The 14,304-nt window shown below is 39.6% G+C and overlaps 1 protein-coding gene across 2 annotated transcripts in view; it reads left to right on the top strand.

Annotated features, from left to right (window-relative positions):
* The window catches only part of LOC101852504 (DNA repair protein REV1), a 33,758-nt gene that overhangs the window by 18,934 nt on the left and 520 nt on the right, over window positions 1-14,304 (top strand). Inside the window, exons 8-20 of one of the 2 annotated variants that reach the window (XM_005107744.3) lie at window positions 400-524; window positions 1,570-1,724; window positions 2,650-2,769; window positions 3,558-3,778; window positions 4,203-4,347; window positions 5,076-5,206; window positions 5,584-6,132; window positions 7,163-7,328; window positions 8,421-8,596; window positions 9,207-9,359; window positions 10,040-10,226; window positions 10,983-11,087; window positions 11,593-11,695. In XM_005107744.3, coding sequence (XP_005107801.1) covers window positions 400-524; window positions 1,570-1,724; window positions 2,650-2,769; window positions 3,558-3,778; window positions 4,203-4,347; window positions 5,076-5,206; window positions 5,584-6,132; window positions 7,163-7,328; window positions 8,421-8,596; window positions 9,207-9,359; window positions 10,040-10,226; window positions 10,983-11,087; window positions 11,593-11,695 — 2,336 coding nt within the window. Of the gene's footprint in view, window positions 1-399; window positions 525-1,569; window positions 1,725-2,649; window positions 2,770-3,557; window positions 3,779-4,202; window positions 4,348-5,075; window positions 5,207-5,583; window positions 6,133-7,162; window positions 7,329-8,420; window positions 8,597-9,206; window positions 9,360-10,039; window positions 10,227-10,973; window positions 11,088-11,592; window positions 11,696-14,304 lie in introns of both variants that reach the window. The other variant, XM_035972257.1, reaches the window with a different exon arrangement.

The raw sequence follows: 14,304 nt of genomic DNA, 5'->3' as shown, positions 1-14,304 counted from the left end.
TATATATATATATACAGGTTAATCTTGATAACACGAACTGCTGGGGACTAGAGAATTTCTTTGTGCTAATATTTCATGATAAGGGAAGTTTTAATGCATAGAATAAAGAGGGGGGGTTGGGGATTTGAAATCCTTTTGTGGTAATGGTAATTTCATGTTAAACAACTTTGTGTTTAACAAAGTCTATGATGTATGTGTGTGTGTATCATATTGTATCGTATCATGTCATATCATATTATATCATATCATATATCATATTATGATATTTCACATCATGTCATATTATAAATCATATAATATTCTATGATATAATAATAATATATAATATAATGTATGTTGTTGCTACCCACATTTTTTAGTGAGCAAGAGAAATAGTTTGGGTTTTTTTGCTCACTCCAGGCAGGTGTGAAGAATGGCATGTTCATGGGCCGAGCTCGCCAATTGTGTCCAGATCTTCAGACCATCCAGTATAACTTCGCCGAGTACAATAGAATTTCCCGCATTTTGTACGATGAAGTGGCGAGGTCAGAGTGCATGTCCATGATTCTCAAGCTTTTGTATCAACCCATAAAATCGCATGGTGTATAGTTGCGCCTTTCTTCTTGTTTTGTCACTTTGTGTTCTTGTGGTCACTGTGTTCACTCCTGTGGTTTTATCTCTTCCCTTGTCTTTTATTGCCACTTTTATCTTTAATTGTTTTGGGGTTTTTTAGCTTTTGAATACAAACTATGCCAATGGTAGTTTCTACTTCTTGCCTTTCCCACTGTTGTTTTTGTATGTATATATCTTTCTTTTTTCTATGTGGTAAATGAACATCACTGTGTTGATGTGTTTCTATTTATTCAAACAAACAATTATGTTTGGATTGGAAACAATCTTTATGAGTTTCTTATAGTGCAAAGATACATACCGCCAGCATCACTCCATCAAGGGGCATCTTACAGTGTTGCTCATTTTGATTCATTCTTTCCCTCCTAGTTTTTAATTGAAAATATCATATGTCCAAGATTTGGACTCTCTTGTTATTTTTATTTACTGTGACAAACTTGAAAAAAATGACTTGGCATTTGTAGAACGACACTAATGCCGTATAATATAAATCCACTTATCAGTGGGTGTATCTGTGCATTTGTGTGTAAGCTCAATGTGGTTCAGCTGCTGATAAGTAAGTATGTCATTAATATGCTACTAACTGAATTTGACCAAACCATACTCACTCTTTGTAGTATTTCTTGTACAGTGGCCTACCACTTTGTCTTAAACATCCAGAGTTATTTCACCAGCAAATTTCAAAATTGTAAAAGGGAAATAACATTTTTTTCAACTGGATGAAGGACCTTGGTACTACTTCACCTCTGTGCATTTATTGAATTTCAGAAATTTGAAATATTCCAGAAGTTCTATTTTGGGTACGGCAATTTATGTTTTTTGTCCTGTATTAAAAAGACGGTTTTCCAGTATGTAAGGGAAATTCTTCTAAACCATTGTCATTCCTACATTTCATCCTTTAAAACAGTCGTTGTACATGCATAATTTTCAGGTTAGAACTTTTTGTATCATGTTTTTCAGTTTCACGCACCACATTGAGGCCGTCAGCTGTGATGAGATGTTCATAGACAGCACAGACGTTTTAACCGACACGGGAGCAACCGCTGAGGAGTTTGCTCAACTGCTGCGGTCAGAGGTGATGGAAAAGACTGGATGTCCAGCTTCAGCTGGGATAGGTCAGTTGGTTTGATGAACCTCTATCAAGTGCACTGTAAGAAACTGGTCTATCAGAACATATCTAATACCGCAGGATTTTTTTGTGTCCGATGTGGTCATACTGAAGCTTTTTTTCTGGAAGCTAGGGTCACCTGGGTGGCACATAGTCAATCAGCTGTTCTTACATCCCCAAAAATGCGAGATACTTAAGCTATTCTGAATTTTCACTCTTACAAAACAGCAATCAAGGGTTAACATGGAGGGAAATACAGTATAACACAAACAGGTCGGACACAGACGACTTGAAATCATGCATCCATTGAACTGTGCCAGCGGTGCTGGTTTTTCTTCTTCTTTGTCTTTGTAAGATATCCCTCGAGCTACCGAGGCGGGTCCCCATGAATTCAAGCTACCCGTGTTATACTGTTGTTTGCAAATCGTACTCATACTGGGTTATGGTATGAATAACCCTGATCTGAATCCCCAATGGGTTTGTTTTTTTTAAGTTGTCCACTAAGTTTTCAAGGTTCTCAGCTTTCTTGGTTCAGTCATAGCGGAGACAAGTGTTGAATTCGAAGGTCCTGCCACTTTAATAACTTTAGCTCAATGAAAGAGGCGTTTAACCCGTACAATTACAAGTACACTTTTGAAATGTTTCATAAGCTTTTGCAGTAGTTGATGGAAGATGTATTTATTTATTTATTCTAAAACACCCTCATCGACCCAATTTGGATCATTTAAGAGGCGGGCTTCAACTCTGCCTGTTAGGGCCAATCTAAGCTGAGAGGGATAAAAAGTCCTAGCAGAAAGACCGAGGTACTAGATAAAATTTCTCCTCGCTCAAGAATCAAACTCAGGTCACTTGCATTCAACAACAAAACTCCTAATCACTACACCACCGACACCAATGGAGATTTATGTCTGTATTTGTCTCTTCTCCCTCAGGCCCCAACATTCTTTTAGCCCGACTAGCCACACGCAAAGCTAAACCCTGTGGTCAGTTCCAGGTGAAGTCAGATGAGGCACAGATGTTTCTCCGAGACCAGGCTGTTTCCGACTTGCCAGGTAAGGGATGAGGTTGTTGACAGGCATGTTAAAAGTTTTCCAGTGAGACATTTTTATTTCTAACACACTGAATGAGCAATGAAATTATGACAAACCGTGATTACAGATTTCTGTTTCATATCGTGACAATATTTATTGGAATTTGGCTGCCTGGAAACAAAGGGTCTTAGTAGAAAAAATGGTCTCAAGCATAAAAATTCAGTTGCACAGCAGGTTGAAGAACCAGCAGTGGACAATCCCTGAAATCTAGCAGGGGAATGCAAAGAAGAAGACATCTAGTACTTGTGGAAGATGGATGAGTACTACTTTATGCAACTTGCGAAGTACTCTTTGAGCTTATTGGCTTAAATACAGAAAAAGGTTTTCATTCAAGGTAGTACTGACTTTCTCCTTTTTGAGTTATGAATGACTTTCTTGATGAATTTCTACTCAAAACAAATATTCATATTTTATTAATCTTATTCTATATCTACTTTACGGTAAAGGGTTAGTAGATGATCCAGTGTCTTATTCGTTATATGAGATTTGGTGAATAGTCCAAATTTGAATGTGTGTAAAATGTAAATGTTGTGCATATTTTCACCTCAGCTTTAATATTCCCTTCAGAACTTTCAACTGACCACTACTCAACTGTCTTGTATTGGGAGAATTATAGGCACTCTTGTGTGGTCTGCTTCCTTTGCTTCTTTTGAATGTAACTTATATCCCGATCTGTTGCTGGCTGAATGTTGTGATTATTAAGTTAACTCACAGTTATGCAGACTCCAGTTAACCATGTCTTGTCTTAGGTGTGGGCTATTCCATGACGAGGAAACTTGCAAGGCTCAAAGTCTTCACATGTGGTGACCTACAGTCCATACCAGTCCCTGTCCTGAGGCAGGACTTCGGTCCTCGGACAGGCGAAATGCTGCATCGCTACAGCTGTGGTGAAGACGACCGTCAAGTCAAAGGAGACAAGGAGAGAAAGTCTGTTTCAGCAGAAGTGAACTATGGCATTCGCTTCACTCAGGTAAGTCTTACTGTAGAAGTTGGGACGCTCTTGGTCTACAGGTACAGTGTTTGTCTCCCTTTCAAAAGGTCCCAGGGTCGAAACCTGACATCGGCTAAAAAATCCTTCTTCTCTAATCTAAAATGTTCTCCTATCGTCTCCTTTCCTGTTCTGTAGTACTGTTTTGTCATCTGCTTTCATCTCCCCTCTCTACAAAGGATGTGACCGTGCTGCACTTGGAGTTGACTGGGAGTATTCTTATTAAATGCTAAAGCTGTCCAGATAATTTTGTAACATTGTCACCTTTTGATTTTTTTTTTTGTTGGTTTTATTTTTTTTTTCGGGGTGTTTTTGTTTTTTAGTTGCGAACCTATTAGTAAATCTCTGAACCCAACTCTAATTTGGGTCTTTCTTTGATTTTTTTTCTGTTCTCTACATTACTTAGGAATCTGACGCTGTGAAGTTCCTTCGTGAACTTTCTTTGGAGGTGAAGAAGCGGATGGATGCCATTGGGGTCAAAGGTCGATCCATTACTCTGAAGTTGATGGTGCGGCGGCCTGATGCTCCGCCAGAGACTGCAAAGTTCATGGGTATGTCTGAGATGTTGCTGTTGCTAATCCATTAAAGTTTAAGTTCTCTAAAATGTCCCTTTCTTGCTGTATACAATGTTTTGCGCTCAAATAAATTTGATGTTTACCTATACCCTAAATCAGTGTCCTTTTTTTAAGTGTCAAAGTTACCATTTTCAGTTCTCTTAACACGTTTGTATTTAATATTTATTCACAATGCATGACTTGAATTTGGTTCCCTCATGGGAAAGGTATTCTTTTGATCTCCTCTAGCTTACTGCGGGGACATAGATGCCATGCATCCCTATTTGACCCTGGCGGGCATGATTAAAGGAGCCGTTCTTCTTTACGTTCCATATATTGATGTGATGGGGCTGTAAAACATCCTGAACTAAAACTGGTTGAATGAATGAAGTAATTGAGTTAGTCCAAGGTTTCCGTACTTTATTTTTATCTTCCTCTTGTATCATTAGATGTCAAGGGGAAGTGCAATTTTAGACCAAGTGCTAGGTGAGTGGCTTACGTTGTAAATATGTTATTCTGTTAGACGACATCTTTGATTTTGGGTCATCCTCTTATGTGTTTTTGTGGTATACCCCTGCCTTTACAGCCTGATTCTCTTACAATGTATGCTCATGCCGCTAGTTGATTTATTGGGGGATGGGGGGGAGGCATTCTTATCAGATGACCAAACCAATTATTTCAAGATTTCCACCCTATTCTAAATAAGCCTCTGTTTTCTATTTCAGGACATGGCATCTGTAACACTATGAACAAATCCAGCAACCTCCCAGTGGCGACTAACGATGGTGACCTCATCACCCGAGAGGTTGTGGCCATGTACAGGCATCAGAGACAAGCGGCAGCCGATATACGAGGGGTGCGTTTTTTTCTAATTCTTATACTAGTTTTTTTTTGTTGAGGAAAGAGAAGCTTAGGAACTCAGTAATGGTCATTTAGTGTCTTTGGTAAAAAAAAACAAGTTAGGCAGACAGACATAACTGATGGTAGTAAATAACTAAGACTTACAAATGGCTCTCTCTAACCACCCAGCTTACAATATTCACCCCACTTTCAAAAAGTGCTGTTTGTATCTAGAAGGGAGTTCAAAAACTTTATTGATTTGAAATTGTCAGAGCCGTATTTATTTGTATAATTTTATATGAAGGTCAGAGGCAATTGATATATATATTGCTCGATTGCTTGATAATTGCTCAGAAATTAGTAGGCCTATGTAATCTTTTTTTGTGTCACCAGATTGGCATACAGGTGCACAAGCTGGAGCACCCAATGAGCTCAGCACAGGCCAGGGTGAATCGGGCAAAATCTGGACTCGGGAGTATTCTTCAGTTTGCAGTGGCTAAGCAAAAGACTGACCAAGCTGAAAATTCTGCAGCCAACCTGAAAGAGGATGCGTCTGCTACTGCTAGTGACAAGGGGTCTTTGATAGCTTTTTCAGTTAGTTCCGATTCTCCTAGGTTCACCACCATTAGAAGTTCTGTCGCCAAAATGGGTAGAGCAACAGCGACAAAAACTGATGGTCAGCGTAAAGATCAAACAAACATGGCTTCTTATGCCAAACCAGGAAGCAGCAAGACCCTCAACTCTGCTGGACAAAGAGGGAAAAACAACCTTGACCTGTTTCTGGCTGGAAGTAGCAAAGACGATTCTCTGTCAAGACCTGGGACTAGCAAGGCTGATGACACAGGTCAGAGATCTTGGAACGGTGATGGGAGAGGTTCTCCTCTGTCGGCTGCAGCAGGGACAACAGCCGGACAAGATGTCTACCAGCTGTCTCTGTCTCAGGTACTGTTGTCTTTCTTGTCTACAAGTCGCTGCCTCAGAATTGTAAAATACTATCTGACATTTTGAGTTACTAAGGCCATGACGTCAGAAACCAAATGTTCTATCTACTCTATTAAAATTGTAAGATTATTTATAGTTGTTGTCAAGATTTATTCATAGATTTGCATTCGAAAAAGCTTGACATGATGTGAAACTCAAAATCTTTTTTGTCCGATTTCTCAAAACTAGGTACTGAGCTGATGGAACTTTGTAATTCTGAGGTAGCAAAGTGTTATGAAGGAAGAGGAATGGGCTGTACCTGAAAGCTTGGCTTTATTAAACAAAACAAATAACGTACCGAGTGGTAGACAGAGATTGACAATAATACACAGCTGAACGGACGCTAGACACAGCGCAGCTACATGACACACTGAGCGACACTCGCAAACGCCGTGACAGACGAAACAAGTGAACAGAGATGTAATAAGAGAACTATCATCACGGCAAATCACTACAATAACATGTCACGGGCATCGTAGACCTATGAACATTAAATGTAACAAGATACTATCGTAGAATTACAAATTTCTATCTGCTCAGTATATAGTTTTGAGAAATTTGACTTTAAAAACTTATTACAAATTTCTATCTGCTCAGTATATAGTTTTGAGAAATTTGACTTTAAAGACTTTTTGTTGCACAACATGTCAAAGTTTATCGCATGTGATTCTTTGAATATCTTGATAACACCTCCAAATAATCTTACTATTTTGATAGAGCCGATAGAATACTGGTATTTATTTTCTAACCTCATGGGCTTAGTAACTCAAAATGGCCAAAAATGTCACATAGAACTTTGGTAATTCTAAGGTAGTGAAGAGTCCTCTGATGACAGCTGTTTGCTTTGAATGAATTTACTTTCTCTTCTCTCCTGCTCCTTTTTCCTATCTCTATGTTTGATTTTGGAATAAAATTACAGGACAGCAATTTCTTCTAGCTCCATGATTTGAGCATAATACCATCAATAGAGACCGTTTCGTCATCCTTTCAGATTGACACGGAGGTTTTAGACGAGCTCCCACCGGACATCGCACAAGAGATACTAGGTAACCTTGAGGCGCAACGTCAGCGTCGACTCACAGCAAGACCCGAGAGGCCAGCCTCACCAAAGACTTCTACTGGTGTCTTGCCCACGAGGGAGAATACAGCTCATGCTGGTGCGAGTAAATTCCCTTCAAGTCATTCTGATAGCGAGAGAAAGAGAGACTGTGGACTTTGGATGTACATGTCCAGACATCTGTCTTTTTGTTTGTGTGTGTGTGTGTTTGTGTGAGTGTGTGTTCTTGCGCACGTGTGTGTGTGTTACTGTTTGTGTGTGTATTTAGTCATGCTGGTACAAGTAAACTCCCTTCAAGTCATACTGATAGCGAGAAAAAGAGAGACTGTGAACTTTGGATGTATATGTGTCTAGACATTTGTCATCATGTTTGTGTGTGTGTGTGTGCACGAGTGTGTGTGTGTGTGTGTGTGTTACTCTTGGTCTGTTTATTTTGTTGTGCTGGTACAAGTAAACTCCCTTCAAGTCATGCTTATAGCGAGAGAAAGAGAAACTGTGGACCTTGGATGTGTATCGCCTCTAGAAGTTTGTGCTTTTTTGTGTGTGTGTTTGGTCCTTCTTATGTGTTTGTAGAATGAAAAGAAATTAAATGAGTTAGTTCTTGAAAAAGCCCACTTAGGCAAATGCTGTTTATGGACACTTGAATAGACATAAAGGCCTTAAACATCTAGCTGTCACTCACAAAATTGAGGGCGAACGCAGCAGGGGTAGACTCAGAGAAACCTACTTTGAAAACCTAAACAGATGGGTGATTGGGAAAAATTAGAGTAATGTAGCTTTTTTAGGAGCATCCAAGCAAAGGAATGAATGGAGAACCAAGATCACTGATGTCTGTCGCAGATCTGGCACTTGATGATAATGATTACGATTTGCTTGCTTCTACATGTTGCCTCTCCACTGGTGAGAGAAAGAGAGACTTGATGTGTGTCTTGACATTTGCATTGGTGTGTTTGTGTGATGTATTATTCCTATGTATTACAGTTTTGCATCATAGATGTAATTGTGTGTGTGTGTATGTGTGTGTTTGTGCATATTAATTTTATGTAATGCATTGATGTTAAGCTATGTATTAAGGTTTTGTGCTGTAGATGTACGTGTCTGTCGGTGTATATTAATGTGTGCGTGCTTGTACAAGTATGTCTGTGTGATTCATCTTATAAAATCTTATTTTTGTTATTTCAACTTATTCCAGTGCGTTCTGGATCAGAAGATGTTTCGGCTCTCCCTTCTTTCTCCCAACTGGACATGGACTGCTTCGAAGCTCTTCCAGCTCAGCTGCAGGAAGAAATAAAAAACGAGTACTCACGACAGCAGGCAAGGACAGAGACTGGTCACAGTTCCACCGCTGGACACAAACATCCAATACAGGTCTTTTTTTTTTTTTTTTTGCCTGGAGCATTTTTTTAAAATTTATTCCATTTGACTGCTACTCTTTTGGAGTGCTACTTAATTGTTCAAAATTTTAAAAATGGTTGCCTCTAATGCAAGTACTTTTTCATATAGATCATGTGTTTTTACAATGCTAATGACTTTTTTTAGACTTTTATTTGGCGCCTTACTCAGCAGACTGTTTCTTTTACAAAATAAAATTTTTGTTTTTACCGATTGTGGCATTCACTATCTTTAGCTACACACTCTTTTTAAATTCTTAACTGTGGTTCTAACATGCACTTATAGCAAATGCATTTTTTTGTTTTGTCACCAAGTTGAACAAGAGCACAAGAGCACATATTTATACAATTCATTTTTTCAAATTAATGATACTTACTAGCACTTTCGTGAAAAATAGTTTCATTTTTGACCGATTTTAGTAAAGTATTGTTGCTCATAAGACCAGAGTATAGTTTTGGCTTTTAACCTGATAGCTTTCATTCCTACGTCAAAATTGACTTCCATCTCCCTTTGTACTGCCACTTTAGACGCTCCTTGACCTAATACTGTCAAAAGTGCTGTCACACCTGTTCTATGTACCATACAGGGAAGATCCCATCAGCAGAAGTCGCCCATCAAGGCATCGAATACATTCAAAGTTCCAACATACACCAAGAGACGTGGCCGACCGCCGGGGAAGAGCAAGCTCAAGTTTGTGGACAGCAGACGAACTAAAGCACCTGTCCCTGTGCAGACACCAGTAAGTGCAAGAGAAAATAATATGTATATGTATAACATGTATATTATGTTGATAATGTCATGCTTTAGTGTGTAACAAGTTTCTTGAATATTTTTCAACTGGCAAAAAAAAAACCCATTCTGATTTGAATGATGAGGGAGCCCCGGGTACTTCTGCACTATTTGCAGTGCATGTTAAGCCCTGTTTGGCCGCCTGTTACATATGTCACCTAACCAGCCATCCCAAGAGCCCATAACACCAAGTACCCATGCTATAAAGGAAGAAGTAGACTGCGCAAAAGATAGATTGAGGAAGTCAAGGCATCCCTGAGAAGTTATAATATCCCAATTGAAAGAGCTGCAGAGCTGGCCTGCCATAGAAAACTGCATCTCCCCTCGACACCTAATGGCAACAGAGGATGTAAAAGTAAGTTGACCCCTGATTTTTATTGAGGGCCAACAGGTCGACCTTGGCAGTAGTTAAAACATTTTTTTTTAAAGAGTTGAGCTATTTCTTTCAGCTACTTGGTTTGGGTAGAAGGTTACAATCCTGGAAAGTAAAAATGGCAGAGTTTGTGTGATATGCAGCACATAATGTAGTATTGCTCAACACAAACCGCTGTAATTTAATCCCCTCATAGTTTTTGTGCCGTTTGTAGTGAAAATATTCATTGTTTGATTCCTGACTCATTTCAATTTCAGGTGATGAGGCAGAGCAATGGAAGTGGCACCACTGGTAAAGATGATGATGACGTCATTCTGGTCTCCTCCGACGGCCACAAAGGTCACAGTGAGACAAATTGTGGCGACCTCAATGTAGGTGGACACTCCTTGCGTTCTTCAGATGATGGACATGCTACTACATGTGGACCAAGTACCTCAACTCATGGTGTGTGTATAGAAATGTTTTATGAGGATTTTTTTTCTTTGAAAGTACCATGTAAACCGATACAAATACTATTTTACAATGTCTTAACAATACTTCACACTTTTTTCACATCTGCAGGCAGCTTGTTGTTTTCATTGGTAGATTCTACTTCTTTCCAGTGTATCTGATGGTTCCATTTGTCTGATCATGCAAATTGAGCTCTTTTAACGCAGCGGTGTCAAACTCAGTGGCTCAGAGAGGCCAAACTCTTAATCATTCTTAAGGTTGTGGGCGGAACTGGATAAACACTCATTGAGCAGTGGAAAACTAAATTGTTTCAAACAATGAAATATATTAAAAACCGACAAAAGATAAAATTATAAGAAATCAAGGCTTACCAATTTTTTTCGTGAGAGCTGGATGTTTGGCATCTTTTCTTTGCAACATGTGTGGTGCATGGTTCTGTGTAATGAAGATTCTTAGGATGGACTCCCTAAGATAATCCCCCAGGCCGAATATGATTGTTCGCTTGGCCAGATGTAGCTTGTGGACTTTGAGTTTGACACATGTGATTTAACCAGTAGCCATCTATTCTGAGCCAATACATCAGGCCTTTGATACACCTTTCTTATAATTTTATGTGATTGTATATTATTATATTTATATTATATATATCTTATATTGTGTCTTATTTCTGGTTTTATCTCCTGCCTGTTTCACTGTTTCATTTTTTACTCTGTTCTCTTCTTGTCTCCATTGTACTTCTAATGACACAAGATGAGAGAGGCAGTGATATAAAAGAGATGCCAGTGACTTTATGTGGTGCTCAAGGACTTGTGGACGTGCGGAATTTGTTGAAGGAGTGGATGGACTCTGTGCCAGGTAGCTGCTCACATGCAGTCTGTAATCTGATATTAATTCTCTTTTCTTTTTTTTTTTCTGTGTTTGGCCATCCATTCTGTGCCAATACATCATCAGGCCTCTGATACACCTTTTTTTTATATGAGCAGGCCTATATTGTGTTTTATTTCTGATTTTATTGCTTGCCTGTTCCATTTTTTCTCTTTGTTCAGACATCCTTTGTTTAGATTAAAGCTTTTGACCTTGCCTTGCCCGATATGATATGTATGTGGTCCTTGATAGAATTAAACAACAGGTCTTGTACTGAAAGGTTAATTCTATTATTTATAATAGAAAAGGATAGCATGGTATTAACTCCCCTCTAGTGTACTGACTTTTTTAAAATCTAAAACTGGATATTTACTTTCTTCGAAATTTTTATTAGTGAATTTTGTATACAAGAGTTGGTTTGTTGGTTTTTTTTGCCCATTTAATTACCTTTTTGATGAAAATGCAAAAATTTTGTTTATTTCCTCCTCCGAAACAGTACCCCAAGAAGATGACTTGGACCTGGTGAAGGAATACCTGGCTACTCTTGTAGTACAGCACAACCTGGAGCAAGTGTTTTATCTGCTCAAGTTTCTGTCCAGGTGAGTTCAACACTGGCATCAACATTCTAGCCATCCCTTAAACAATATCATCTTTGTCTTCATTGTAATTCCAGGTTGTTGAAGAGTGATGTGGTAACAAAGGCCAAATGAGGTGTTGGTGCAATCAAGACCATGGCGGCAGCTCTGATTCCGCAAAGAGTGCTCTTCCTGATGTTGCAGCTTGTCGTCCTGTCTGTCGTTGATTACGGATTGGGCTGTCTCACGCTGTCCGACACACAGATCGCAAAACTGGATCGAGTGCAGAATGAGGCAATGAGAGCAGTGCTGGGCTGCACCAAGGACACTCCAATATTGTGCATGCGCTACTTGCTAGGTTTAAGTGGCATCAGAGTACGCCATAGGATAGCTCAGGCAAAGATGTATCTCAGTGTAATGGGCAAGAAGGATCATCCACTTCACAAAGCACTTCATGACAACAGGAGAGTCAGAATCAAGAGAGGAAAATCTTGGATGGCGGAAGCAGAGGATTCCCTGAGAACAATCTGTGTACCTGAGAGCCTACCACTAGGCGAAGAATGGGAACAGGTGGCCAGAGAATACAGGGACCTCACCAAGGTCAAAATAAGCATGGGCAGAGACAGAAGAAATGTTGCGGCTGCCATCAATGAGAGCGATATCAACGAGATTGTTGACACAAACTCAAAAGCAGGGGATCCTATAATTTATACAGATGGTTCAGTGAAAAGAGATAGCCAGAGAAGTGGATGGGGATTTGTTGCATTCGCCAACAATAAAATCATACACAGTGCATCTGGAGCCTGCAGCAGGACTACATCAAGTATGCTTATGGAAATTGAAGCCATCACGAAAGCACTTGATTGGATGACCCAAGATCGCCCCCACACAACCCATGCTGTTCTTATCACTGATTCCATGTGTACCCTCAGAAGGATCGAAAAAGGTTTCCTGAGAACAGAATGGATTCAAGCTATTGAACCAACGCCTATACGATCGCTCACATGGATTTTCTGCCCTGGCCATGCAGGTGTTAGAGGAAATGAAAGGGCCGATAGATTGGCTGGTGAGGCCACCTTAGTTGACAATACGGTTCAACCAGATACGGTCGAGATCCTGAAATGTCTCTCTCGCCAGCTGATTGAGGAGGAGGATAGGGAGGCAGAGGCCGGTACTGCCATGGAGAGGATGATGCTTTTGGGAATAAAAAAAGGAAGCGGAAAATCTGGCATCCTTGTAGGAAAGAACAGAAGAACGTTCAACCAGATGTGCACTGGCACAATCAGTAGAAGGACCCTCTGCAACATTTTGGAGAGAGCAACGGAGCATCAATAGACATGTCCAGAGTGCAGGGATGTTGCTTCCTGAAACAAGAACAAGAACAAGAACAAGAAGAGTGAAAGTTATAGGCTGGATATTGTCTTGTGGTTAGGCTACCAGAATCAGAATTGTGAGGTTGCCAGTTTGAGGGTTCCAGGCTCAACTTTGTCCAATGTTTTGCTCTTGGGAAAGGCACTTTTGACGAATTTTCCTGTTTGGCTTGATCATAGCTGACCTGGAAGTTAAATTTGGAGGTTCTGCCTCTTAAATAACCTAAGTGTTGCAACGAGCATTTATTAAACTATACAAATTCACACATTTTTTTTTAAGCTGGAACTAATTCGAGAAGGTTTGTAAAGTTGTCATAAGCTTTGCATTTAGTCTATTAGAATATTAGATTTTATCTGGGCTAAACTCTCTTGAAAACACCAGGATCATTTTTGCTCAATTCATCATCGTATTCATCATCATCATCATAGGTGTGTTTTTTTTATTCACACCTTCCAGCTGAGAGAGTCTTTTTTGGGTCTTGTATACTCTTTTTTTATATGCTAAGGTGGATGCCCTTTTTCAACACTGTAAGGTTATTTACCTGGAGGGACTTTGAAATTCTTTGTCCATTTCCATTAGGACCAAGCCAATTGTATGGAAGACTAAGATCACTCTCCAGAAATCCAAAGTTCAAGAACATGGGTGGTTGGCGGGTGCTCTGGTGTGGTTTGCTTCTTCTTCCCTATGAAACATCTATCGTCTTTATCTCCCCTTCTTCTTTTTTATGTTTGTTACTCTCTTGTGACACCTCTGATCTTCTGGCGCTCATTTGACCTTATGCAGTTGCGAGCGCCATAAAAACCTCTACTAAAACTAAAAACTAAAAGTTCAAGAACGCCCCATTTTGAATACATATCTAGGTCATCCACATCATAGCCCAACATGACACCAATTGAGCCATCAGTGGACTGGTGACTTCTGCTAATTATTTAAATTTTCTCACACATTCAGGTGTTGCTGTACTCTCTTCCAAGTGTTTTTAATTATTATTTTCCTTTGTGTGGTCACTCTTTGTTCAACTTTCCTAAGTGGATCAGTTGTTCACAGACTTGACCAGCTCATGATGAATCTCTGAGATTCAAATCCAAGTAGATTTCAAATTATTCATGCTTTTCCTGTTCGGCATCCTGCCAGAATGTAGTGGACCAAGCACTTTGCCTCAATATTAACCTCCTCCTCTTTTTCTTTTTCTTCTTCTTCTTCTTCTTCTTCTTCTTCTTCTTCTTCCTCTTCTTCTTCTTTTTCTTCTTCTTCTTCTTCTT

Source organism: Aplysia californica, unplaced genomic scaffold, assembly GCF_000002075.1.
Source record: "Aplysia californica isolate F4 #8 unplaced genomic scaffold, AplCal3.0 scaffold00627, whole genome shotgun sequence".
Taxonomy (NCBI): Eukaryota; Metazoa; Mollusca; class Gastropoda; order Aplysiida; family Aplysiidae; genus Aplysia; species Aplysia californica.
The sequence above is the reverse complement of the archived record's forward strand: the minus strand, read 5'-3'. Positions and strand labels throughout refer to the sequence as shown.